This window comes from Sorex araneus, chromosome 5, assembly GCF_027595985.1.
Source record: "Sorex araneus isolate mSorAra2 chromosome 5, mSorAra2.pri, whole genome shotgun sequence".
Classification (NCBI taxonomy): Eukaryota; Metazoa; Chordata; class Mammalia; order Eulipotyphla; family Soricidae; genus Sorex; species Sorex araneus.
In genome coordinates, this window is record NC_073306.1 from 86099102 (window position 1) to 86123124 (window position 24023).

Sequence of the window (24023 nt, forward strand, 5' to 3'; positions counted from 1 at the left end):
CTCCCCTGACTCCACCCCATTCACATGCAGACACCCATCTGGGCAGAGAGCCAGCAGGGGACAGAGGCGCCCTCTGTCCCCTGGGCCGGAACAAGCCGCCAGTGTCCTCTGTGCAGGGGGAGCCACCCCCACTTTGAGTCAGCTCCTGGAGCAAAGGAGAGTCCTGAGAATTCACCTCCTCTGCAGGACCACATCTGCTCTGTTTGGAGAATGGGGGGGGGGTGGGTCCCAGGAGGGGCGGTCACCCTAGGGCTCAGTATAATCGCACTTCTGGGAGAAGCATCTATTTTATTTTGGTTTTGGGTTCACACCTTGCAGTGCCCGGAGCTTTCTCCTGGCTCTGTGCTCAGAGATACTCCTGGAGGTGCTCAGGGGACTATATGGAATGCTGGGGATCAAACCCAGGTTGGCTGCATGCAAGACAAACACCCAACCAGCTGTACTCCAGCCCCAACCAGGGATGTTTTATTTGGTTGTTTAAGGGGCCAAATCGGTGGTGTGCAGGGCTTACTTCTGTCTCTGCACTCAGGGGGTCACTCCTGGCAGGACTCAGGGGATCAAACCCAAGTTGACTATGTGGAAGGCAAGTGCCCTACCTGCTGTCCTGTCCCTACGGATTGGTTTAGTCCTGAGGGGCTCGAGGGTGGTGGTTCTGATGACATCAGTAAGGGGTCTCCTTTAAGAAACTCGAAGGCCAGCCCCCCTTTGCGTGTGGGGGTAAGTCTGCTTTTATTGCTGGTGTTTCTTGGGGGGCTGTGCTGGGGGACCCTGCGACGCCAGGGTTGTACTCAGTGAACCTCGCATGCCGGACCTGCACACCAGTCTTTGAACTATCTTGAGGGCTGGGGGCATTCTGGACTCCCCCCTGCTCCATGTGGGGGATCTCAGCTCTGGGTTTCCCAAGTAGCTCTTGGTTCAGCAGATTCATTTTCTTTAATTTGGGTTGATTTGAGAGGCGGGGGGGTCACACCCGGCAGGGACCCGGGGCCTCTCCGGACTGTGTGCCCCAGCGGGGTGCTGTGGGCATCGAACCGAAAACCCAGAGTCGCTAAGCAGAAATTCCCCGGGTGGCACGAAGGGTGCGGGGCTGGGGGCGCAGGCGAGCAGAGCGGTTATCCCGCTTCCCGCCGAGAGGGGGCGCGCGCGGACCGGGGGTGTCAGGCTGGGTGGGGCCGAGGGGTGGGATGTGGGGTCCGGGCCGGGTCCGGGGCGAGGCGGCGGGGCCGCGGGGTCGGGCGCGGCCGGCGGGGCGGGCCCCTCGGAGCGGCCGCGGAAACGCGACACCGCGCCGGGGAGGGGCTTCCCGGCCGGCCCGGCCTTATAAACTGCGGCCCCGCGGCGCCCGCCGCAGCACCCCGTCGCCTCGACCCGGTGAGTCGCGTCCCCGGACCCCGCGACGGCGGGTTCCTGCGCTGGGGTGCGGCCCGGGAGCCCCCGCGGACCCCCTATCCCCGGGATCGGGGTGTCTGTAGAGGTCCAGCTGCAAGGTTGGGGGCGGGAGGGACCGATGACCCCTGGTCCCCATTCTGGAATCTGGACTGGAGATTGGGGCGCGGGAGGAAATGTGGAGTGCGGAGGGAGTGTCAGCGCTCAGCCCTGCTGTCCCCGCGGGGATGTAAGTCAGGAGCGTTGTGGGGGACCATTCCCCCCGTCCTGAGCTGGAGACCAGCGACTAGCAGCTTCCTTGCAAGCGGGGAGGGCCTGAACACCACACAAGAGGCCCACAAGAGCCTCCTGGCAAACAGGGGGACCCCTGAGACACAGGCAGTAGGAAGGACCCTGGGTTTTGAGCACTACAGAGTAAGGGGTTCCTGGGGCTCAGCAACCCCACCCACATAGGCTTTTGCCTTCTGTTGCCCTACACTCCATCCCGGTCGCCATCCTCCAGGCCCAGGGCACCCGGCCAGGGTAGGGCCTCGAGCTGTCCCAACTCTGCTTGTCTCCGTCTCCTGTCCTCCGTAGGACCACCCTGTGAGGAAGCCTCTCCAGCAGGTCCCAATGGCAGCAGAGCTGACGGAGCTGGAGCTCGCCATTGAGACGGTGGTCAACACCTTCGTCACCTTCGCTCGGCAGGAGGGCCGCAAGGGCAGCCTCAGCATCAACGAGTTCAGGGAGCTGGTCACTCAGCAGTTGCCACACATGCTCAAGGTGGGCTGGGTCTGTGCGCCGGGGCCCCTGGAAGTGGGGCTGTGGAGAAGTACGTGGGCCAGTGCAGGTGGGAGTTTTGGGGTGTTCTTGGGGGTATTGGGTGTTTTTGGTGCGTGTTGGATTTTTTTTTTCTTTTCGGGTCACACCCGGCGATGCACAGGGGTTACTCCTGGCTCATGCACTCAGGAATTACTCCTGGCGGTGCTCAGGAGGCCATATGGGATGCTGGGAATCGAACTCGCGTCGGCGGCATGCAAGGCAAACGCCCTACCCGCTGTGCTATTGCTCCAGCCTACGTGTTGGATGTTCTTGATGTGTGTGTTGGGTGTTCTTGATATGTGCGTTGGGTGTTCTTGGTGTATGCGTTGTGTTTTTTTTTTCTTTTTTTTTGGGGGGGGGGTTCATACCCAGCGGTGCTCAGGGGTTACTCCTGGCTTTGCATTCAGGAATTACTCCTGGCGGTGCTTGGGGGTCCATATGGGATGCCGGGGATCGAACCCGGGTCGGCCGCGTGCAAGGCAAATGCCCTACCCGCTGTGCTATCGCTCCGGCCCCGCGTTGTGTGTTCTTGATGTGTGTATTGGGTGTTCTTGGTTTGTGTGTTGAGAGCTCTTGGTGAATGCATTGAGTATTCTTGGTGACTGTGTTGGGTGTTCTTGGGGTATCCTGTGCGTGTTGGGTGTTCTTGTGTCTATGTTGGGTGTGTAACCTGGGAGACACACAATGTGTGGGCTTTGTGCTTCTGTCACACACACTATTGGGTTCTTGTATTTGTGCTGTATGTCTCCAGCTGCAATTTTCCAGTTTGGAGCTGACCCCAGAGTGACATCCAGGAGATTCATAAACCATCAGAACTAGAAAAATGGTTCAGAGGGCAAAAAACAAAACAAACAAAAAAAAAAAGAAAAAAGAAAGAAAAGAAAAAGCTGGGGCCGGAGCGATAGCACAGCGGGTAGGGCGTTTGCCTTGCACGCGGCTGACCAGGGTTCGATCCCCGGCATCCCATATGGTCCCCTGAGCACCACCAGGAGTAATTCCTGAGTGCAAAGCCAGGAGTAACCCCTGAGCATCGCTGGGTGTGACCCCCCAAAAAAAAAGAAAAAGAAAAGAAAAGAAAAAGCTGTCCAAACTTCTCACTTCATATCCATGGAAACTGAGGCCCAACCATGTGAAGGAGTTTGTCATGTACAACTAGTAAAAACATGATTCGCTGGGGCTTCAGTGTCCGGGGGGCTGTGACCTGTGATTGCTTCCCACCCCTCTAAGAAGCCCCTCCATAAAATACCATCAAGGTCATTCCTTTTCTCCCCCTCACAGGCTGGGGTCACAAATTCAATTTCATTCTTTTTTTTTTTTTTTGCTTTTTGGGTCACACCCAGCGATGCTCAGGGGTTACTCCTGGCTTTGCACTCAGGAATTACTCCTGGCGGTGCTTGGGGGACCATATGGGATGCCGGGGATCGAACCCGGGTCGGCGAGTGCAAGGCAAACGCCTTACCCGCTGTGCTATCACTCCGGCCCCACAATTTCATTCTTTCTGGGGTAGCCTCTCTTTCCAGATTACATTTTTTGGGGAGGTTTGGTGTGGCCCCCCAAGCCAAAATTAAAAAATAAATAAAGATAAAAAACCAAAATGTGAACTGGACCGGAGAGATAATTTAGGGGTTAAAGCCCTCATGTGGCCGAGGAATCCTGGCACCACATTTGATCCCCTGAGCATTGCCAGGGGTCACTTCTTTTTATTTTCATGTGTGTGTGTGTCTGTGTGTGTGTGTTTGGGCCACACCCAGCAATGCTCAGTGACTGCTCCTGGCTCTGCACTCAGGACGCAATTCCTGTGAATGTTCAAGGGACCATATGGGCAGATGGGATGCCAGGGATTGAACCTAGGTTGGCCACATGCGAGGCCAACCCCCCATCCACTGTACTATTGCTTGAGCCTGAGCTTAGTCGATCTCTTTTTTTTTTTCTTCTTCCAAATTTTTGGCTACACCAGGCTGTGCTCAGGGCTTCCTCTTGTCTTTGGCAGTGATCAGCTCACTCCTGGCAGGGCTCGGTGCATGAGGCTATGTAGTGCCGAAAATCAAACCCGGATCTTAGGCCAGAGAGATAGTACAGCCTTGAGTACAGCTGCGTGTGGCTCAAAAACCAAAACCAAAACCAACTCTAGGTCATGCAAGGCAAACGCCCTACCCTCTATGTTGTCTCACAAGCTGAGTTTAGTCTATTCTCTGGAAAATCCCCCACATCCTAAATTGCCTCAGATTTTCCCCCACAACTTCAGACTTCTCTGTTTTTCCTATCTCTTCTCAAGGGACCTTCAGCCTTTCCCTGTAGTTACTTTCCTTCCAAATCCAACTTCCCTGGGACTGCCAGTGCAGAGCATGCCTGCTTGGTATCTTCGTGCTGTAATTCTTCCTCTTCCTCCCCAATCCCTGTTCCCCTAAAGTGCACGCACCATCTGCCCCTTCTTACTGCTTTCCTGGGAGCTCTTCAGTCCCTGCCTGCCTGGCTCTCTTCATCGTTCTTTATTTTTTGGCTTTTTTGGGTCACATCCAGTGATGTTCAGGGTTTACTTCTGGCTTTGCACTCAGGAGTTACTCCTAACGGTGCTCGGGAGACCATAGGGATATCGGGATCAAGACCGGGGTTGGCTGCATGCAAGGCGAATGCCCTCCCAGCTGTACCATCACTCCCTAGTTGCTTCCATCCTGATCCTCAGTCCACACAGAAAATTCATCCCCTCTGGGCCTTTCTGTTCCAAAGGGTGTTCCCTCCTGCTTCTCTGCATCCTGCTTAAGCCGGACCTTGCTGTCACCAGAACCTGTAGTACTTCTGAAGTCTGCGTTTCCAATATCCGTTTCTCCTACTCCCTCACTCCACTTGTCCTTGTCTCCACTAGCTCCACCCAGCCACTCTCCCATCTTCCAGTCCTCCTCTTGCATTTCCTCTTTGTCCTTTTTTTTTCATCCTTGGGGTTTGAGTCTCATCATTGTCATCACCACATCACTGTTTAGCTCCCTTGATTCCACCCCCAATCCCCATCTCAACACCCATCGATGCTCAGGGGTTACTCCTGGCTCTGCACTCAGAAATTCCTCCTGGTGATACTCATGGGACAATATGGGATGTGGGGATTAAACCTGGGTCAACTGTGTGCAAGGCAAGCTCTCTACCCACTATTCTCTCTGTCTCTCTCCCTCTGTCTCTCTCTGTCTATCTGTCTCTGTCTCTGTCTCTGTCTCTGTCTCTGTCTCTCTCTCTCTCTCTCATCCTGCTCCCTCGGTTCTGTCTTCTCTGTCCTTAGTGTTTGGCAAAATTCCAACCCAGGTTAAATCCTACATGTCTTCTCTGCAAACTATACTCTGCCTGTTTTGGGGACCCAAATCTGGCCAGTGTAAAAGGAATAAGTCCATTCTGACTTGTCTCACTTTAAATCTGTAATTGGAGGTCCACGGAGCCTCAGCAGTTGTAATCCGGCATTTTCCCTGTGGATTCTCTAGTTGGCTCTTTCAGTTGATGATTTCATAACTTTGTGCTTCTCTGTAAACTCCAGTCCTGCCTTCTGACTGAGAAATATAACCAAGTGATAGGGCAAGTGGGGAGGGGGCTGGGCCTTGCATGCCGCTGGTCCGGGTTTCATCTCTGGCATCCCACTTGACTCTCCTGGGCACTGCCAGGAGTAATCCCTGAGTGCAGAACCAGAAGAAGGCCCTGAGTCCCGTGGGGTGTGACCCAGAAACAAAAACAAATATTCTCAAATGAGGGAATAAGAAAAGAAAAGACAAACTGGGGCTTTAGAGATAGTACAATAGGTAGAGCGCTTGCCTTGCACATGGCCAACCCTCATCTGATCTCTGACTCCCCATACGGAGCCCTGGGCCTTGCCAGGAGTCATCTCTGAGCAGAGCCAGGAGTAAGCCCCAAGCACAGCCAGGTATGCCCGCCTCCAAAACAAACAAAAAAACAGGAATTTTTTAAGCATCCGCCTTTCCCAATGTGCCCTCTGGTCAGCAGTGCCCAACCTTTCTTTCCTGCAGGTGGCTGCTCCCAGTTGTTCCTTTCCCCTTGTATTCTGGGCTCTGTCCTGATCCTCTTAGAAGCTTCTCTGTTACTCCCCTCTCTGACATCAGATTTCCTCTCTCTATTGAAGGTTTCTCATAAGTTTACAGTTTCTCTGTATCACCTCCCATCTTTGGTACTTTTTGTTTGTTTGTTTGTTTGTTTTTGGGCCACACTTGGCAATGCTCAGGGGTTACTCCTGACTCTGCACTCAGGGATTATTCCTGGCAGAACTCAGGGGACCAAATGGGATGCCTGGGATCAACTGTATTCTCTCTCTGGCCCGACACAGGCCTGTTTAGGCTGCCTCCATGTTCCCGCTGCTGGTTAGGTCAGACCCTACTTCACTGAGATTTCTGCTCAAACAATAAATTCCTTTTTTTTGTCTTTTTGGGTCACACCTGGCGATGCTCAGGGATTACTCCTGGCTCTGAACTTGGGAGTTACTCCTGGTGTTGCTTGGGGGACCTTATGGGATGCCTGGGATCAAACCTGGGTCGACCATGTGCAAGGCAAATGCCCTACCTGCTGTACTATTGCTCCAGCCCCTCAAAGAGTAAATTCATAGCTGGCTCTTGAGCTCCACCCGTTGCACTCAGCTTGAATAATTTTCTCAGAATACATCCATCAAGACGACCTTCATTACAGTGCCATCGTTCTGAATGTGTCTGTTAGTAAGAGAGTAAGTTCCACAAATAACAGGACTCTTTTTTGGAGGGTCACATGCAGAAGTGCTCAGGACTTACTCCTGGCTCTGTGCTCAGGAACACTCCTGGCATTGCTCAGGGGACCATACAGGGTGCTGGGGATCTCACTTGGATTGGCCACATGCAAGCAAATGTCCTGCCTGCTGTGCTCTCACTCTCTTTCTCAGTAAGAAATCTAGCAGGATAGTGATGAATGACTCTTCTGCTATAGAACTGGACTTGCACAATACAGATAATTTATAATACAAACTGTAGTGAAGAACATGTGCTCACACCACGAGGCTCAACATACATATTTTATTTGTGTTTTTTTTTTCTGTCTTCTGGGTCACACCCACTATTCTCAGGACTTATTCCGGGGTCTGCACTCAGGGATCACTCCTGGCAGTGCTCAGGGGACCATATGGGGTGCCAGGGATCAAAACAGGGTTGGCCACATGTAAAGCAAATGTCTTTCCTGCCATTCTGTCTCACTGTCCCCAACAGATATATTTTTGTTTATTTGTTTTGTTTTTGTACTACACCTAGTGATGCTCAGAAGTTACTCCTGATCTGCCCTCAGGGATCATGTGGGCTTCAGGGACCATATGGGCTCAAGGGATTGAACCCAGGTCAGATACATGCAAGATAAGAGCCTTAACTTTCTGTACAATCTCTCTCGCCTGTTCCCATAACTTAATTAATTCAGGAAGGTCAATCTCATCCAAAGACCCAAAGTGAGGTGTCTTCTTCAGGGTTATTTTTTCAGGGTGGTAGGCACCCCTGGTTCTGATGAGGGGCTATTCCTTATTCTGCTCAGGGTTACCCCTGGCAGTGCTCATTGTTCCATGTGGTGCTGGGATTTGAACTGGGGTCTTGGCCATGGCATCTGTGTGCAAGGCAAGTGCCTTCCCTCCTGTACCATCCATCCTTCCAGCCCCTCTAGGTCTTGAATGTGAAAAGCTTTTTTTCACAGGTTCTGTTCTGTCTTCACCTGTGAGCACTGGGGCTTTGATACTGGAATAGAAATAGTCTTGTCTTTAGGTTTTGCTGGAGGTGCCGTAGTTTCAGCTTTTGGCATACGAAGTGACATAGCTCCTGTCTGCTTTTCCAAAGAACTGAGACTATCTCCTTGAGGCATTCCACCCTTATTTTCTGAGCCAGCAGCAGCACTCAGCTTCATATCATTTTCCATCTCAAGGCCAATGAGCCGTGGGCGTTGCCAGAATCATTTGGATTCTTTATCTCTTGGTCTGTGTGTTCATCATGGGACGCAGCAAGGGTTTCAACAACATCTTATAGGTCTTTAAAAATTTCCATGTTTTATGTTTACAAAAAGCTGCACACATACGTAATATCCAGATTATAAAGGTTTTTTTTTTTTCTGTGTGTGTGTGTGTGTGGTGGGGAAATTAAGCCATACCTAGAAGTGCTTTGAGGCCCCTTTCTGACTCTGTGCTTAGGGCTCACTCCTGGTATGGCCTCAGGACCGTGCAGTGCTTGGGTTCAAACGTGGGCTACATGCATGGAAATGATGCACACTGGTCCTTTGAGCCATCTCCCAAACCCTATTTTTAAATGACTCTCCTAAGGACAAGAGATATTGATAGAAGTGTCACCCCTTTGGACTGCACAGATGCTATCAAGCTGCAACATCCCCTCCTTTCACATAGCATTCTTTGTGTGTATGTGTTTGTGTTTGTGTGTGTGTGTGTGTGTGTGTGTGTGTGTGTGTGTGTGTGTGTGTGTGTAGGGCGTAGTGTTGGGCTATACCTGGTGGTACTCAGGGTTTATTCCTGGCCCTATGCTCAGAGATCACTAATGGGTGATTCAAACTGGGTTCCAGGGATCAAACCTAGGCTGCTTATATGCAAGGCAAGTGCCCTCCCAGCTGTATTATCTCTTCTCCAAGATCTGAGAGTTTGAACCCAACAACCTGGTTTCATTTATGTTTGTGCTCTGGCCACTCTTGGCAGTGCTCAGGGCTTACTCCCAGCTCTATGCTGAGGGATCGCTCTTGGTGGTGCTTGGGGGATCATATGAGGTGCTGGGGATTGAACCTGGGTTGGCTGTCTGCGAGGCCAGTGCCCTGCCTGCTGTACTGCCTTCTGAACTGTCATTTCTTAGCTGTGAGATGGATTCAGACAAACCCCTTCCTCAGGGACCAGGAGACACTTTGCATGCATTTATGCTGTTAGGATTCACTGGCCCCAACCAGGTGGTGTCCTGCTCTGTTTGAGGTTGTTTTTCTTTTTTTTTTTTTGTCACACCCAGTGATGGTCAGGGGTTACTTCTGGCTCTGCACTCAGGAATTACTCCTGGTGGTGTTTGGGGGACCATATGAGATGCTGGGTATTGAGCCCGGATCGGCCATGTGCAAGTCAAACGCCCTACCCGTTGTACTATAGCTCTGGCCCCGTGTTTGAGGTTTTAAGTTCTAGGGGGGAAACCAGATGGACAAAGTCCCTATGCTCGTGGAGCTTTTAATTCTGGCTAATCCCAAAGATTAAATTAAGGAAGGCATGCGCCGCTTTTAGCATAATGCTTGAACAGTCAGCACTATTAAGTGCCTACACTTGTTGAAGTGTCAGCCATTATCACTCTCGGTTTTTTTCCCCTTGGTGTACAATTACATAATTGCTAATATAATAAGAGGTATAGTTGCCCCTTTTCTCCTATTGCTTAATATCTTTTATTCTTTCGTTGGTCTAATTGTGTGTTTTCCCTGTTCCAATATAATGTCACACTCGGGCATCTTGTTTTGGCAGCAAGGTATTTTTTTAAAGTCATGTTTAGCTCTTCTATTAATGAATCTTTGGACCACCTATAGATTTGGCAAGTCTTCCCTTCCCTCTTCCAAATATTCGCTCAGGGCCCAGGATGGAGCTCAGAGGCAGTGCTCATGCCTTGCATATGTGAGACTCTGAGTTAAATGTTGTGTATAGCATTCTGCCGGGGGTACCTGGTTTGACATTCATCACTGAAGTGGTTCAAAAATCAAATTCTGGGGTTGGAGAGAGTACAATGGGTAGGGTGCTTGCCTTGCATGCGACTCACCTGGGTTCGATTCCTGGCATCCCATAGTTTCCCCGGAGCCCCATCAGGAGTGATCCTTGAGTACAGAACAAGGAGTGAGCTCTGAGCACTGCCGGATGTGGTCCGAAAATTAAATCACTGTAATCACTGTAATCCTGTCAGTCATCGATTTTCTCAAGCGGGCACCAGTAACATCTCCATTCGTCCTAGCCCTGAGATTTTAGCAGCCTCTTCTTCCCATTGGTGCTGCATTGGAGGCTCTTTCAGGGTAAGGGGAATGAGACCCATCATTGTTACTGTATTTGACGTATCGAATATGCCAAGAAGAGCTTGCCAGGCTCTGCCGTGTGGGCAGGATGCTCTCTACCTTGCCGGGTTCTTTGAGAGGGAGAACTAGGCTATAAGAAGTCTAGTTCTAGTCTAGGAAGCTATAAGAGGCTTCCGGGAGCATTGTTTTATAGTCTCTGGATTTTGGTCATCGATGGGATTACACAGCACCAGGGGCAGTTTGTGGGTGTGGCTGCCAAGGTACTGGAAAATGGGGGATCTGGGTGGAGGAGGCCCAGTCCTGATCCAAGCAGGCTTGGAGATCTTAGCCCCGGGTTCTGTACACCTGGGTTCCTCTGCCGGTTTCTTCATGCGTGAGGCTCGTCTGAACGTGTGGAGAGGGGCCTTGAGCATGGCTGTGGCTGGGTTCTAGAGGTCTTGGGCTGCCAGGGCTCTGCTCGGGGCAGGGAGGGAAACTCAACCCACCCCCTGCTACGAGGGGCCCCGGTGAAGACAGTCAGGCGCAGCCAGGCATAGTCTCTTATATTTGTATCATAGGCTTTGAAAAATTGATTTTTAACCTAAGGTGACAGAAATATTCTATTATTTTGGTGGTGCTAGGGGTCTCCTAAGCAGTGCTTAGGAAGTGGGGGAACGGTGTTGGAGAGGAAGTAGTAGGCGGAGGGGAGTTGAATAGATGACCCTGGAGATTCATTGGCCAACCAGGTCTGCAGTTCAATTCAAGGGCCAAGGATGTGGAGTTGCTCCTGGCTGATGATACCTAAGAAAATTAAAACCAAATCAAGTTTTGGGGTAGTTCAGAGATTTGCATGTGACCAGCCCCAGTTGGCTCCATGATGGTATATGGTCATCATATCTCATGACCATCTCTGATCCCTGAGCACCACTGGGAGTGTCTGTGAGCACAGAGCCAGGCGTAAGCCCTGAGCATCACTGGATATGACCCCACCCCACACACTCCTCCAAAACACATTTTGGGTTGTGACTGCTTATCTGTCAACTCCTCTGGAGATGGAGGTTGAGTGTATAGCATCCTTTGATCACACGGTTTGCGGGATTGTGTGGTCCCGGTGATCCCTGTGGGAAGGGGGCTGGCAAGTCTTCTCTAACCCCTCCTGGCTCAGGTGCCCTTGTTTTCTGTGTTTCCTCAGGATGTGGGCTCCTTGGAGGAGAAGATGAAGAGCTTGGATGTGAACCAGGACTCGGAGCTCAAGTTCCATGAGTACTGGAAGCTGATTGGGGAGTTGGCCAAGGAGTACCGGAAGGAGATCCGGAAGAAGTAAAGCCGAAGACAGGGATGGGTGGGGACAGGTGGAACCCCACAGCCCCTCAATAAAGTGTTCTCTCTGAAATATAGATGTTTCTTATTTTGTGTTTGTTTTTGGGCCACACATGATGCTTAGGAATCACTCATGACAGGGCTCGGGGGACCATCATACGGGATGCCACGGGTCAAACCGTGTGCAGAGCAAGTGGCCTACCCACTGAACTACTCAGTAGGGGATAGATTTTGGGAATGAGGAGGACCATACCGGGAAGAGATGGGTGCTGTGTTTGGAGGACCATGAGGTGCTGGGATTGAACCAAGAGCTCCTGCATGCAAAGTTTTAGCTCCATGTCCTTGGCATGCCCACACACATATATGGGACACACCTCGAGGTGCTCAGAGCTTATTCCTGACTTTGTGCTCAGGGATCACTCCTGGCAGTACTTGGGGGACCCTCTGTGGTGCTGGGATCAAACTTAAGTCAGCTGTGTGCAAGGCAAGTGTCCTTTCCACTGTACCATCTCTTGGACCTGGTAAATGATGTTGCTAAATGCTGTGTTAGGGGCTGGAGAGGTAGTACCATGGGTAGGATGCTTGCCTTGCACATGGCTGAACTGGGATCGGCCTCTGGCACCCCCTATGGTTCCCTGAGCCCTGGCAGGAGTGGTCCTTGAGCTCAGAGCCAGGAGTAAGCCCTGAGCACTGCTGGTTGCCTGGTGTGCGCCCCTCCACAGCCCCCAATTCCTGTATCAGAGCTGAGAAAGAGGAGAGGTGAAATCATAGAGAGGAGAACAGAGTTGAAGTTCAAGAGTCTCCCTGGATGGGCTGCTCTTGAATGAGCTCTGGGCCCTCTCCTATGTCTCTCCTCTCAAGCAGGGGTGAAGCAGGAGGCGTGCCCACTTCTGGGGTGAGGAGGGTGCTGCAGGAAGCAGGAGTAGGTGGTGGTGTTGAGGACACGTGGCCAGCAGAGGGCGCTGGGGTGGGGGCAGTTCCAGGGTGCTCCAGACCGGGGCTGGGTGGCTCCCCGCCGCGCCCCAGCACCCACTAGGCAGTGCTCCATGATGGGGACTCAGAAGGATCCCGGGGGTCTTTTCACAGGCACTTTCCCATGGGGGCTCCCTGATAGCGATCCCCCCCCAGGCCGGAAGCTCGCTGGGACCCCTGTGAGCTGCTCTCTGGCTGGCTCTGTGTTGGGGCCCCACCTATGGTTGCTGATAAAGGCGCCCCCAAGGAACGGGTGCCCTGACCTTCAGTCCCCCACCCCCTCCCTGACTCGCACTGACCCCCGCCCACCCCTCTGGGTAAGGGCCCTGTCCGGACCCCTGGAACTTCCCTCCTCCATGGGGCAGGACTTGCCCGGGTTGGGGGCTGCCTCTGACCAGTTTCATACTGAGCTGAGGCCCCACTTGGCTTTGTCCTCACCACGGGGAGGGGAGAGTGTGCGTGAGAGTGTGTGTGTGTGAATGTGTGTGTGTGAATGTGTGAATGCGTGTGAATGAGAGCACGTATGTGTGTGAATATGTGTGTAAATGTGTGTGAATGTGCTTATGAGAGAGTATGTATGTGTGTGACTGTTTGCGGGAGGGTATGTATGTTTGTGAATGAGTGATTCTAGTGCCGTGGTATGTGTGTGTGTGAGTGTGAGTGTGTGTGATCTTAGTTCTGAGGCACCTGGGCTTCCCTCACTCCCTCAGAACCAGGAATCCTGCTGTGAGCAGACTCTCCCCACCCCTTTGTGGTGACTAATTCTGGGCCTTCTACTTCCGGGCCCTAAAATTCCTCCAGGCCCTCCCACCTCTGGGCTCGGCCCACTGATTCCGAGCCCTTGCCCACCCCCACACTCTAGTGGCACCCCAGCTTCAGTCCCCAGCCTCAGTCCCCCAGGGGCGGGCTTGGGGTTTGGGGTTCTGGCCAGTGGAGGGTGGGGCTTCCCGGCTGGCTTTGCCCAGGGCTTCAGTAGCCAGATGGTTTGGGGTGAGGCCCAGCCCCTCTCCCCGCCCTTCCCCCAGGTATAAGAGCTGAGCTCAGGTACGCCGGCTCCTCCCATCCCGGCCAGTCTGCTGCTGCCAGCAGGTAAGGAGAGTGGGGGCTTGTGGCCCACACCGGCCGCCCTGGCCCTGTGCAGAGGACCCACGGGGCCTGTCCACCCCGTGTGCCAGGGACCGGGTCCTGGGGTGTGTGAGTGTGTGTGTGAGTGTGAGTGTGTGTGTGTGTGTGTGTGTGTGTGTGTAACAGAGTTGAGGTCACCGGAGGGGAGGTGAGCCTGGGTGAGCTGAGGGGCCCTGGGTGGAGAAGTGCCCGGTGCCCAGCTCGCCTGCTCCACACAGATCATGAGCCGTCAGTAGAGACGGGATCGCCAGCGCTCATCACCCACCACGACCACCCGCCATGGGACAGTGTGGCTCAGCCAACGCAGAGGTGGGCACCTGCGTTGTCCTCATCCCCCCCACTGGGTGCTCCCCTTCCCTCTGCCCTGCGGTGGGACTGCGCCCCACCCCCACCCCTGCCCACACCAGTAGTGCCCTCAGTGGGAAGAGGTGCTGGGCCTCATGCTGGGACCTGCCCAGCCTGGGGACTGGGGGTGGGGGGAGGGTTTGCTCAACCTGCCGCTCTGGGCAGAGGCCAGGCGGGTGAGGGGTGCTGGGTGCAGGCCTGGAGTGGGCGGGCCCTTGTGCAGCTGACTCGAGGCTGGGGCAGGGATTGGAGCTGCTGGGATTGGGGCTGCCTCCCTGACATGGGTGCTGTCTCCGGCCTCAGGACGCCCAGGAATTCAGCGACGTGGAGAGGGCCATCGAGACTCTCATCAAGAACTTCCACCAGTACTCGGTGGAGGGCGGGAAGCAGACGCTGACCTCCACTGAGCTCCGGGACCTGGTCACGCAGCAGCTACCCCACCTCATGCCGGTACTGGGGGCCCCGCCCCCGAACCCTGGCCAGCTCTGGGTGCCCCCCCTACCCTGGGGGCAGGACGGCTGGGAAGCAGGGGGCCAGGCTGCTGGCTGAGCTGGGGCCTTCCTTCCTCAGAGCAACTGTGGCCTGGAGGAGAAAATCGCCAGCCTGGGCAGCTGTAATGACACCAAGCTGGAGTTCGGAAGCTTCTGGGAGCTGATCGGAGAAGCAGCCAAGAGCGTGAAGATGGAGAGCCCAGTCAGGGGCAGCTGAGATTTTGGGGGTCCAGCGGGCAGGGCCTTAGAGGCTGGGCACCTCTCCAAGCTCACTGCCCGGCTCCCCCACACCTCCTCACTCCCAGGGCAGGGTGGGCTGGTGGGGCCTGGAGGGAAGCAGAGGGATAAGGTTGGTGGTTCTGAGGGGTTGGGGGCGGGGGGGCGGGACTGCAGGCAGAGAGGAGCTGTGGGGAGTGATTGGAGAAGGGGCTGGGCCGCAGGGCTGGATATTTGGTGCTAAAAAGGGGTGATTGAGACCTGCCTCTGCATCTCTTCCCCTGGCCAGCGTGGGGTCTCTGTCTTCCTGCCTCCACTGCAGCCTCGGGTCATCTCCACCCTGGGCTGGTCTGGGCAGGTGGGGCTGGGACAAGGCTTCGGGGAAAGCTGGGTGCTGGGAATCTACAGAATGATGGTTGTTTTGTATCATTTGCTTAATAAAACAACGGAAAAATGAAAGCGGATCTCTTGTTTGGTTTGGGGGCCACAGCAGGGGTGGGTGGTGCTCCTGGTGCATTAGGGGGGTTGTGATTCTTGCTGTCTTCCTGGGGTCCATGCTGTGCCTCGATGGCCCTGCAGGGCTTCACACCTGCCCCTATCCTTCACTGCTTGGAAGTTGTCTCCATTGGACAGTGCTCCCAACCTTGGGTCTCTGGGTGAGGAGTTGGGGGAATTTGAAGAGTCAGTGGTCAAGAACTTTCGGGGCTCAGTAGTTGTCACTTTTGCCCCATGGGTTTGCGTAGAGGTGGTGCCAGGACAAGATGGGGTGGGAAGGGGTCAGTCTGAGCTGGGGGAGGGAGCGGGTGTGTGTGGTGGGGGGCAGGATACCACAGGATACCAGGGCTGGAGCCTGGCCCACTGATGTCTGGAAAGGTGGTGGAGGAACAGGGGGATCGGCGGGTTCCAAGCTTCAGCGTTGGTGTCTGCATCCATAAAATGGGAGAGTAATAGGACTTTCTCAGAGGACAGAGGATGGGCTTAGGGAGCTGGTGAAGAGCTTAGCCAGGCGACCTGGAAGGGGGGTGAGGGTCCCCTGTTCCCCCTGCTACCTCCATGGGGGTCTTGGGGAAGAGGTGGAAGGGCAGTTCTGGAGGAATTTCCACTGTAGTAAGTGGTCCTAGGATGGGACTAAACAAAAATAATAAAAAATCAAAGAAGTTCCAGGTGGGCACAGGGCTCCATGGGAGAGGGGCTACCTCGTCGGTGGGCCACTGCTCCCCAGGGCCTGAGGGGCGACTGACTTCGGAGACCCCTTATTGCCACGAAGTGTCTGGGGCCCCAGTGCACTTGGGCCTGACCGGGTGGTGGGAGGGCAGGTGACCGTCTCTCCTTCCAGATTCCAGCCCATGGGTTTGGCTGTGAGGGTGGGGTTGCGGCAGAGTCTGCCTCCACCACACCCTCCGGTGGGGGTAGGAAAGGTGTGTGTGCCTTTAACCAGGGCACAACCCCGGGCCGGTCACTCCCCCCAGCCCGCCCCCCAGCAGCTCTGCGGGAGGGAGTGGGACAGATTCTGGGAGTGCAGCGGGGAGGAGTCCTGGCAGGGCTGAGCGGGAGCAGCCGGAGCGGAGCCAGGACACACAGCCTCGCGGAGAGGACGGCGCAGGCCAGGCCAGGTGAGCCCCCAGCCCCCGCCCGCCCCTGTTCTCTGCTGCCCCAGGGCCCTTGCTGGCCAGGAGGCCACAGGAGCTGGGGCTGGGAGGGTGGAGTGGTTGCCAGGGGGCCCGGCGGGAAGGGGCTGCCTCTCGGCAACTTTCCCTGTGGGCTGCTCTGGAGTGGAGAGTTCTGTGACGGGGAGACTCGCAGAACCCTGGAGAGGGGGTCCAGACCCACCTCCCGGCACCCACAGCTGTGCAGGCTCTGCTCCAGGGCTGGGCCATGGGGTGGAATGTTTGGGAGCGCGGCCTGCTCCCCGCAGCTGTTCAGAGCCCTGACAGAAGGGCAAATGCAGGTTGTGGAGTGGAGCCAGGGCCTGTCTCGGGGCAGGGGAAGGGGAGACAGACCTAGGTGGGTTCTTGCACCTCACGGCGCCCACGAGTGCCCAGGCAAACAGAGTTGGGGAGGTCCCTGTGCTCTGGGAGCTGCTTCTGAGGAGGGACCTGGGAGAGGCCCCGGGAACCCCAGCTGCTCCCCCACCTCGGGGCGCAGGCAGGTTCTGACTTGACTCACTTTGCTTGGCCACCTGCAGGCCCCAGGGGTGAGGGCAGGGGCTGGGAGGGCACTGCAGCTCTGCAGAGTTGGCCTCTGCCCTCCCCAACCTAGAGAGAGAGTTCCAGGGGGGCTGGGGAGGCCAGGGGCTGGAGAGAGAGGAAGAGAGAGAGAGAGAGAGAGAGAGAGAGAGAGAGAGAGAGAGAGAGAGAGAGAGAGAGAGAGAGAGAGAGAGAGATTGTTCATTGGTGTGTATCTATGTGAGTGTATGTGTGTCCATGTGTGAACCCTGTGTGTGTCCACTGGTGTGTGTCCATGTGTATGTGAGTGTATGTGTATCCCTGTGTGAACCGTGTGTGTATGTGTGAGTGAACTGTGTGTGTGTTCTCTGTCCACCCACATCCAACTCCATTTCTCTTGCCCAAATGAGGAGCAGTGTCCCAGTTCTATTTAGTGAAGATGAAGCAAAGGGGAATATGAGGGTCACCCAAGGCCAGGGTGCCGGGTGAGGGGTGGAGGGGGGAGGGAGGGGGAGGCAGGGCAGAAGTCCTGCCCTTGAGCTGCGTGTGGGAGTGAGGGGGCTGTACCCGGGTGAAAGTGGGAAGAGCAGAGAATGGGCCCTGGTGGCTGGAGAGGCTCATTTCGGTGTCCCCTCCACCAGCCCTGCCCTGTGAGGAGGACGAGAGTGAGTGAATGAGGAAGGAATAAGTGAAGGTCTCTTCGAAGGGGTGATGGGGGCACTGCAGGGCTGAGGGGCGTCAAGGGAAGGCCATACAGGATTCTCCCAACTCGGGAAACGTGTCGACTTGAGTCGGATGTGGGAACGGAGGGAGGGGTGGAGCTTTGAGGGTGCGGTGGCGGGGAGTGGAGGAGATGGGGGTGGCTGGGAGACTTGGGAGAGGTGCGGCTGAACCGGGGGCGGGAGGGCGGGGCCGCGTGGCTGGGACCCAAGGGCATGGTGTCAGGGCAATTTGGGCTTTTGGGGATGTCAGCAGGCTGGGCTGGGGTGGGCGGGGTGGGAGTGGGGGTGTCTTGGTTGCTCAATGATGAGTCAGCCCCTGGAGACAGTGAGGATGTGGGGGGAGGGCCGGTTCCAGGTGAAATACCTGTACGGCCTCCCCTACTCTCAGGGCCACCTTCTTGCATACCTGGGTGCTGGGTCTGAGGGGTGGGGGAGGGAGGCCTCCTGGGAGGGAGGTGGGATGTGGGGGTAGATGAGCAGATGGCTCTTTGGAAAAAGCCCCAGGAAAGCCCATTCACCAGGTAGACAGTCATCTCCAGCCTCATCCGCCCCACTCTGAGGAGGCGGAGGCTGGGAGGTCCCTCAGGGAGCCTGACAGCAGGCAGCTCACCTGAGCCCAGGCTAGGGCTCCACAGGAGAACAGGAGGAGCCCCCCCCAATATTCCCTAAAGGGGTGGGAGTCATAGCCCAGCAGGAAGGTGCTTGCCGTGCACGTGGCTGACCTGGGTTCAATCCCCAGCACCACCTAGGGATCCCTGAGTGCAGAGCCAGTGCACAGCCCTGGGCACCGCCAGCTACAAAACAAAAAATGAAAAAAAGAACAACTCCCCCAAACACACACACACACACACACACACACACACACACACACACACACAGAACAACAGAGGGGAAAAAAAAGAAGGAAAGAAATCACGGAAGACCACAGGCGGTCAGTGGGAGGCCTGAGAGGGGCAGGACCTGCCGGGCCCTGGCCAAACACGAACCTCTTAGGGAAAGTCCTGGTGTAGCAGGGCTCCATGCAGTCCCAGCTCTGATGTAGTCTGGCACCTTCCTACCTGCAGGGGGTCCAGCTTTCAGGATTCCTGACCACGCTGACTGCCCTGGGGACAGCAGGCATCTCTCACGCAGGGAGATTGTCTCCTCCTGGGTGCCTGTGAGCAAGCGAGCCCTCCTGAGGGGGACTGGAACCGAGTGCTGAGCCAGGGAGATCCGGCTCTCCTCCCTCCCCGCTTCCTTCCTGCATCCAGGCGAGCCTATCCAGCTCTCATCCGCCTTCAGAAAAGCTGCTGTACATCCAACAGGGGGCTCGGGGGCCTGGGAGGGCCGGTGTCTGGCTGGCACTGATCAGCCTCTCCCTGGAGCCAGGCCTTGAGGCCAGGGGAGCAGGTGGAGTCAGGCTTAGAAACGGCCCCCAAATCTGGCTTTGGAAAACCCCTGGCCCTGTAGAAGGAACACTGTGCCCTGCCTGGGAGGAGACAAGGCCAGACCTGGTGTCGCCACCCTCTCTGGGCTGTCTGGGTGGCAGACAGGGGCCTGGGGGATGCTCAGGGCAGGACACGGGGTGGGGGGGCGGGGGGTGCGGGTAAGCTGCAGCTGCTGGAGCGGGGAGGGGATGGGACCAGCAGGACAGGGAGTAGGAAGTAAGTGGCTGGGCCGGGTCCCCAACTTCCCTTCCCTGTGGGGCAGGGGCTACTCAGGGTCTGCTGAGTGTGTCTGCTGCGCCCACCTCTCCCTGCCAGTGCCCTGCGGGCAGGCGCCGGCCTCTCATTCCTGGACTCGGGGGCGGGAGGGGCGTCTCATTTGCCTGGCTCATTTGGGGGGGCTCTGGGCATGGGCGGGCTCACAGGCAGATCCGCCTGTCCCCCTCATATCCTGTTATTCAGCGGGCTGCTGTGTCGCAGGGAATGTGAGTGGCTTTTGTCCCGAGTGAGGGGGTGCTGTGTGGCTGCCGGCCGCTCCAGCTCCAGCTGGTACAGAAGCCGCCCTGCTCCTCGGAAGGTAACGGGGTGGCAGGGTCCTCGGGACCTGCTGCATGTTTCGGGGTGGGTGTGGGGGAGGAGAGTGGGGTGCGTCTGTTGGCCTGCACAAGCTGGTTTTGACGCTCCTTTCCCAGATTTGGGAGCACTTGGCCTGAGAGGGGCCGGCTGAGGGGACTGAGGCAGGCCCGGAACCCAGCTCGGTGGCCTGGGTCCCCACCATCCCCGGGAGGAGGAAGACGGCTCCCCGGGCCGATCCCGGCTCATCCTGCGGAGTCCGGCTGGGCCAGGTGTGGGCTGGCAGGGGAAGTTCTGCTCACTTCCCACAGAAGGTGGGAACTCCTGCTCCTGCCCGGCCAGCGCCCGGGGCTGGGGAGGGCCTGGAGAACCTGTCCAGGCGGTTGAGCTGGGGAGCACCTGAGCTAGAGGAGCCTCATAGTTCTCATTCCAGGAGAACCCCGAGCCCACCCTGTGTCCCCTCCGGACGGCCAGCCTGCCTGAGGGGCCTGAGGCCTGTGGTGTGTGTGTATGTGTGTGCGTGTGTGTACACACATACATGTGTGTGCCCACATATGACCAAGTGTGAGTGTATATTTGTGACTATTATGTGCACATGCATGTGACTGCATGTGTGACCGTATGTGCATGTGTGTGCCCACATGACTGAGTGTGTTTACGATTGTGTGGAGGTATGTGCACATGCATATGACTGTGTTACTATTTGTCCCACACATGACTGTGTATGCATGTGTGTGTGATGTGGCACGTATGTCACTACGTGTGTGCATATTTGTACCCATACATGACTGAATGCATGTTTATGACTTTGTGATTATATGCACATGCATGTGACTAAGTGTGTGAACATGTGTGTGCCAAATGTGTTTATGAGTGTGTGAGTACGTTCACACATGAGACTGTTACTATGTGTGTGGCCACGTGTGAGTGTTTGCTATTGTGTGTGTGTGTGAGACCATGTGTAGCTTTGTGTAGGAAGGCAGAAACAGGGGTGCAGGAGGAGGTCTGGGCTCTGGTTGTGTCTCACTGTCCCTCTCCCGGCGCCAGGCGGTGAGGAGTGGAGGTGAGATGGCCGACAGCTACACGGAGCTGGAGCAGGCGGTGGTGGTGCTGGTGGAGAACTTCTACAAGTATGTGTCCAAGTATAGCCTGGTCAAGAACAAGATCAGCAAGAGCAGCTTCCGGAAGATGCTGCAGAAGGAGCTCAACCACATGCTGACGGTCAGTCCTCTGCCTGGCCGGGGCGTGTCTTCCCTTCACTGTTTCCTCCTGGGGTCGCTCTTCCCATAGCCCTGTCCTTTGGGGGTCCTGGATCGCATGTGATGGGCTCTGAGGGGCGGGTGCCCTCCGCATGGCTGATGCCTAGTTCCACTGCAGGACACTGGAAACAGGAAGGCGGCCGACAAGCTCATCCAGAACCTGGACACCAATCACGATGGGCGCATCAGCTTCGACGAGTACTGGACCTTGATAGGCGGAATCACCAGCCCCATCGCCAACCTCATCCGCCAGCAGGAGCAGCAGGGCAGCAGCTAGGAGGCCCCATGCCCCGAACCGGCCCCCTTCTCAGCCTCACCCCTGCCCCTGCCCCTGCCTCCACACCTGCCCCTTGCTGACCAGGGCCGGGGGATGGCAGGGCTCCTTTGTGAGTGTCCCTGACTGGGGGTGTCTCTCTGACGGTCTCAGACCCCGAAGCCAGCAGGCCCTGAGACCCCTTTCCCCCAGCCGAGAGATCAAAATGCTGTTTGAGGTTCCCGAGAATCTCCCCCCTCAGCCCCTGGACCGTGATACGGTGTGATTGCTGTCTCCTGACCTTGGGGGTCAGCGCGCTGCTTAGGTCCCTCTGCCCAGGTATAGCAGCGGAGACCTCGTCCCTTTCCCATGCAGCTCCTCTGCCAGGAGGAGGAAATTCAGGGACTCCCCTCCAGATGCCTCACTCTGGGTGGGAGTGAGCTAAGGGGGGTTGGGCCCCCTCCCACCTGCTCAGCCCAGGGACGCCCATAAAGGCTTGATTTGAAATTTGTATTTCCCTCCTCCTGTCTTCTTGTGATGTTCATTAAACCTTCTTGCGCCTTGAAACTCCCTCCTGCCGTGGTGGTCTTTGCCCTGGGCTGCCTGGGACATCTGAAAGAGCCCCCCAAGGCAGTGTGCAGAAGACACTGGCGCTGCAGGGGGCCAGCGGGTGCTGCTAGCTCTGCACCTGCACCCCTCGGTCCTTCCTAGGGAGGCACTTACGCTTACCGCTTACCACGGGGGCATCCCTGGCTATAGACCTGACTGGAACCGTGTCAACTCCAGGTCAATTTCATATCAATTTCAGATTAATTTCAAATCAGTTTCGCCATAGATCTCACTAACACGCAGAAGCAGTGGGATGGAAAAGCGGGATGGGTACAAGGACCCCAATGTGTGAAGATCAGGGTCTGACAAATTCATGGAGCGGAAAAGGAAGTGGCACCAGCAGCGGCTGGTCAGGGTGGAGTCTGCTTTCCCGGGCCAGTCCTGCTCTTGTACTGAAGACCCCTTCCCCAGCAGCGTCCCCAGGGGTGGCAGAGGAACAGAACAGAGCAAGAGGCGGGTCTGCAGCGCACTGAACTGGCAGCTTTTATTTTATTTTATTTTTTTGGTTTTTGGATCACACCTGGCAGTGCTCAGGACTTACTCCTGGTCTGCACTCAGGAATAACCCCTGGCAGTGCTCAGGGGGTGCTGGGGAGGGAACCCCGGGCAGTGTACGCAAGACTAGTGCCCTATCCGCTGTGCTATTGCTCCAGTACCTGGGCTGGCAGCTTTTACCCAGGGCCGGTGTTGCCATCCACTTCAAGGCTTCACCTGAAGTCGGCCTCCACAGAATGAGCCTGCAGTATGCGATAGCACAGCGGGTAGGGCATTTGCCTTGCACGTGGCCGACCCGGGTTCAATCCCTGGCACCCATATGGTCCCCCAAGCATCGCCAGGAGTAATTCCTGAGTGTAAAGCCAGGAGTAACCCCTGAGCATCGCTGGGTGTGACCCAAAAAGAAAAAAAAAAAAGAAAAAAAAAAAGAGAATGAGCCTGCAGTAGAGGTAGCGCTGGTGTCTTTGCCCCCTCTCTCTCAGTAGCCCCACCCCTGCCTGGCCCCCATCCCACCCTGGCTGAGAGGGGAAAGCCTTGTTCAATCCCCCTCCCTTTCTCCGTGGATCTGCATAATGGTCCCTATACACACACACACACACACAAGCACACACACACACACATCTCTCTCTCTCTCTCTCTCTTTTTTTTTTGGTGGGGGATTATGGGGGTTTAGGTCACACCTGGTGGTGCTCAGAGCTCACTCTGGATTGGGCTCAGGGATGCTAAGTGGTGCCAGGGATCAAACTGGGATGGACCACCTGCAGAGCAAGTGCCTTCTGTACACATGAAGTAAATGTTTTAAAGATAAGTAACAATTTTTAAAATTTATTATTATTATTATTATTTATTTATTTTTTTGCTTTCTGGGTCACACCTGGCAATGCGCAGGGGTTACTCCTGGCTCTGCACTCAGGAATCACCCCTGGTGGTGCTCAGGGGACCATATGAGATGCTGGGAATCGAACCTGGGTCAGCCGCTTGCAAGGCAAACGCCTTACCCACTGTGCTACTGCTCCAGCCCCTATTATTATTTTTGATTGAGATACAGAGTTACAAAGCTGTTCATGCTCAGATTTCAGTCATACAGTGTTTTGACACCCATCCCTCCACCAGTGTCCATTTCTCAGTCCGCAGTGACCCCATTTCCCTCCTCAGTCTGTCTCTATGGCAGCCACTTTCTCTCTTTCTCTCTCTCTCTCTCTCTCTCTCTCTCCCCCCCCCCCCCACAATCTTTCTCTCTCCTTTTGGGTATTATTGTTTGCTCTACATATACTGATGTTTGGTCCTTTACTTACTTCCAGCATGCAGTTTTTATCCAGAGTGATCATTTCCAACTATGTTCGTCACAGTGATCCCTTCTCTCTCCCCCAGCGCCTGAGGCAGGCTTCGAGCCATTGACCATCCTCCTGGCCCTTGTTTCTACTGCCCTTGACTATTAGTCTAATACTATGTTTTATGTCCCACAAATAAGTGCAGCCATTCTATGTCTGTCCCTCTCCTGATTCAAGATACATAACAAATTTACCTTCAACCATTCTAAGCGTCTGCTACAGTATCATAAACCAAATGCAAACCACATCTGTTGTACAGGAGTTACCAGGACGTTCATTTTATAAGACTAAAACTCCTTACCTTCCCTCAGCCCTCAGCACACACTATTCTACACGGTTTCCATGAGTGTGATGATTGCAGACACTTTTATTATTGTTTTGGGTCACACACAGTGATACTCAGGGGTTCCTCTGGTCTGCGCTCAGGGATCATTCCTAGTGGTTGGTGCTTGGGGGAACATATGAGATGCCGGGGATTGAACCCGGGTTGACTGCGTGGCAGGCAAATGTCCTCTCTGCTGTACTATCGCTCTGCCCGACACTTT

At 55.4% G+C, this 24023-nt stretch overlaps 3 protein-coding genes across 5 annotated transcripts; all 3 read left to right on the top strand.

The window, feature by feature from the left end:
• The first annotated feature begins 1197 nt into the window (after positions 1–1197).
• On the top strand, positions 1198–11570 carry S100A13 (S100 calcium binding protein A13). The gene is made up of 3 exons (XM_055139834.1): positions 1198–1371; positions 1963–2148; positions 11372–11570. Exons 2-3 carry the CDS (start codon positions 1999–2001, stop codon positions 11501–11503), a joined length of 282 nt encoding a protein of 93 aa, XP_054995809.1. The 5' UTR covers positions 1198–1371; positions 1963–1998; the 3' UTR covers positions 11504–11570.
• Positions 11571–13505: 1935 nt separating this feature from the next.
• S100A14 (S100 calcium binding protein A14) lies at positions 13506–14713 on the top strand. 2 transcript variants are annotated; one of them, XM_055139831.1, is made up of 4 exons: positions 13506–13560; positions 13815–13905; positions 14245–14391; positions 14512–14713. In XM_055139831.1, exons 2-4 carry the CDS (start codon positions 13876–13878, stop codon positions 14647–14649), a joined length of 315 nt encoding a protein of 104 aa, XP_054995806.1. In that variant the 5' UTR covers positions 13506–13560; positions 13815–13875; the 3' UTR covers positions 14650–14713. The 2 variants fall into 2 exon arrangements, with proteins under 2 accessions (XP_054995806.1, XP_054995805.1); XM_055139830.1 differs by lacking the exon at positions 13506–13560 and having other exon boundaries at positions 13802–13905.
• Positions 14714–16141: 1428 nt separating this feature from the next.
• On the top strand, positions 16142–21609 carry S100A16 (S100 calcium binding protein A16). Of its 2 annotated transcripts, none has more exons than XM_055139832.1 (3): positions 16142–16261; positions 20580–20753; positions 20910–21609. In XM_055139832.1, exons 2-3 carry the CDS (start codon positions 20601–20603, stop codon positions 21066–21068), a joined length of 312 nt encoding a protein of 103 aa, XP_054995807.1. In that variant the 5' UTR covers positions 16142–16261; positions 20580–20600; the 3' UTR covers positions 21069–21609. The 2 variants fall into 2 exon arrangements, with proteins under 2 accessions (XP_054995807.1, XP_054995808.1); XM_055139833.1 differs by lacking the exon at positions 16142–16261 and adding an exon at positions 19428–19536.
• Positions 21610–24023: the final 2414 nt, after the last annotated feature.

What these genes read in the sequence shown, in the direction of transcription:
- S100A14 (XM_055139831.1), top strand. Translation starts at nt 13,876, where the DNA reads ATGGGACAGTGTGGCTCAGCCAACGCAGAG. An exon ending in GTGGCTCAGCCAACGCAGAG is followed by an intron (nt 13,906 to 14,244) that starts GTGGGCACCTGC and finishes CTCCGGCCTCAG; the next exon opens with GACGCCCAGGAATTCAGCGA. An exon ending in AGCTACCCCACCTCATGCCG is followed by an intron (nt 14,392 to 14,511) that starts GTACTGGGGGCC and finishes TTCCTTCCTCAG; the next exon opens with AGCAACTGTGGCCTGGAGGA.
- S100A16 (XM_055139832.1), top strand. Translation starts at nt 20,601, where the DNA reads ATGGCCGACAGCTACACGGAGCTGGAGCAGGCGGTGGTGGTGCTGGTG. An exon ending in AGCTCAACCACATGCTGACG is followed by an intron (nt 20,754 to 20,909) that starts GTCAGTCCTCTG and finishes GTTCCACTGCAG; the next exon opens with GACACTGGAAACAGGAAGGC.
- S100A13 (XM_055139834.1), top strand. Translation starts at nt 1,999, where the DNA reads ATGGCAGCAGAGCTGACGGAGCTGGAGCTCGCCATTGAGACGGTGGTC. An exon ending in AGTTGCCACACATGCTCAAG is followed by an intron (nt 2,149 to 11,371) that starts GTGGGCTGGGTC and finishes GTGTTTCCTCAG; the next exon opens with GATGTGGGCTCCTTGGAGGA.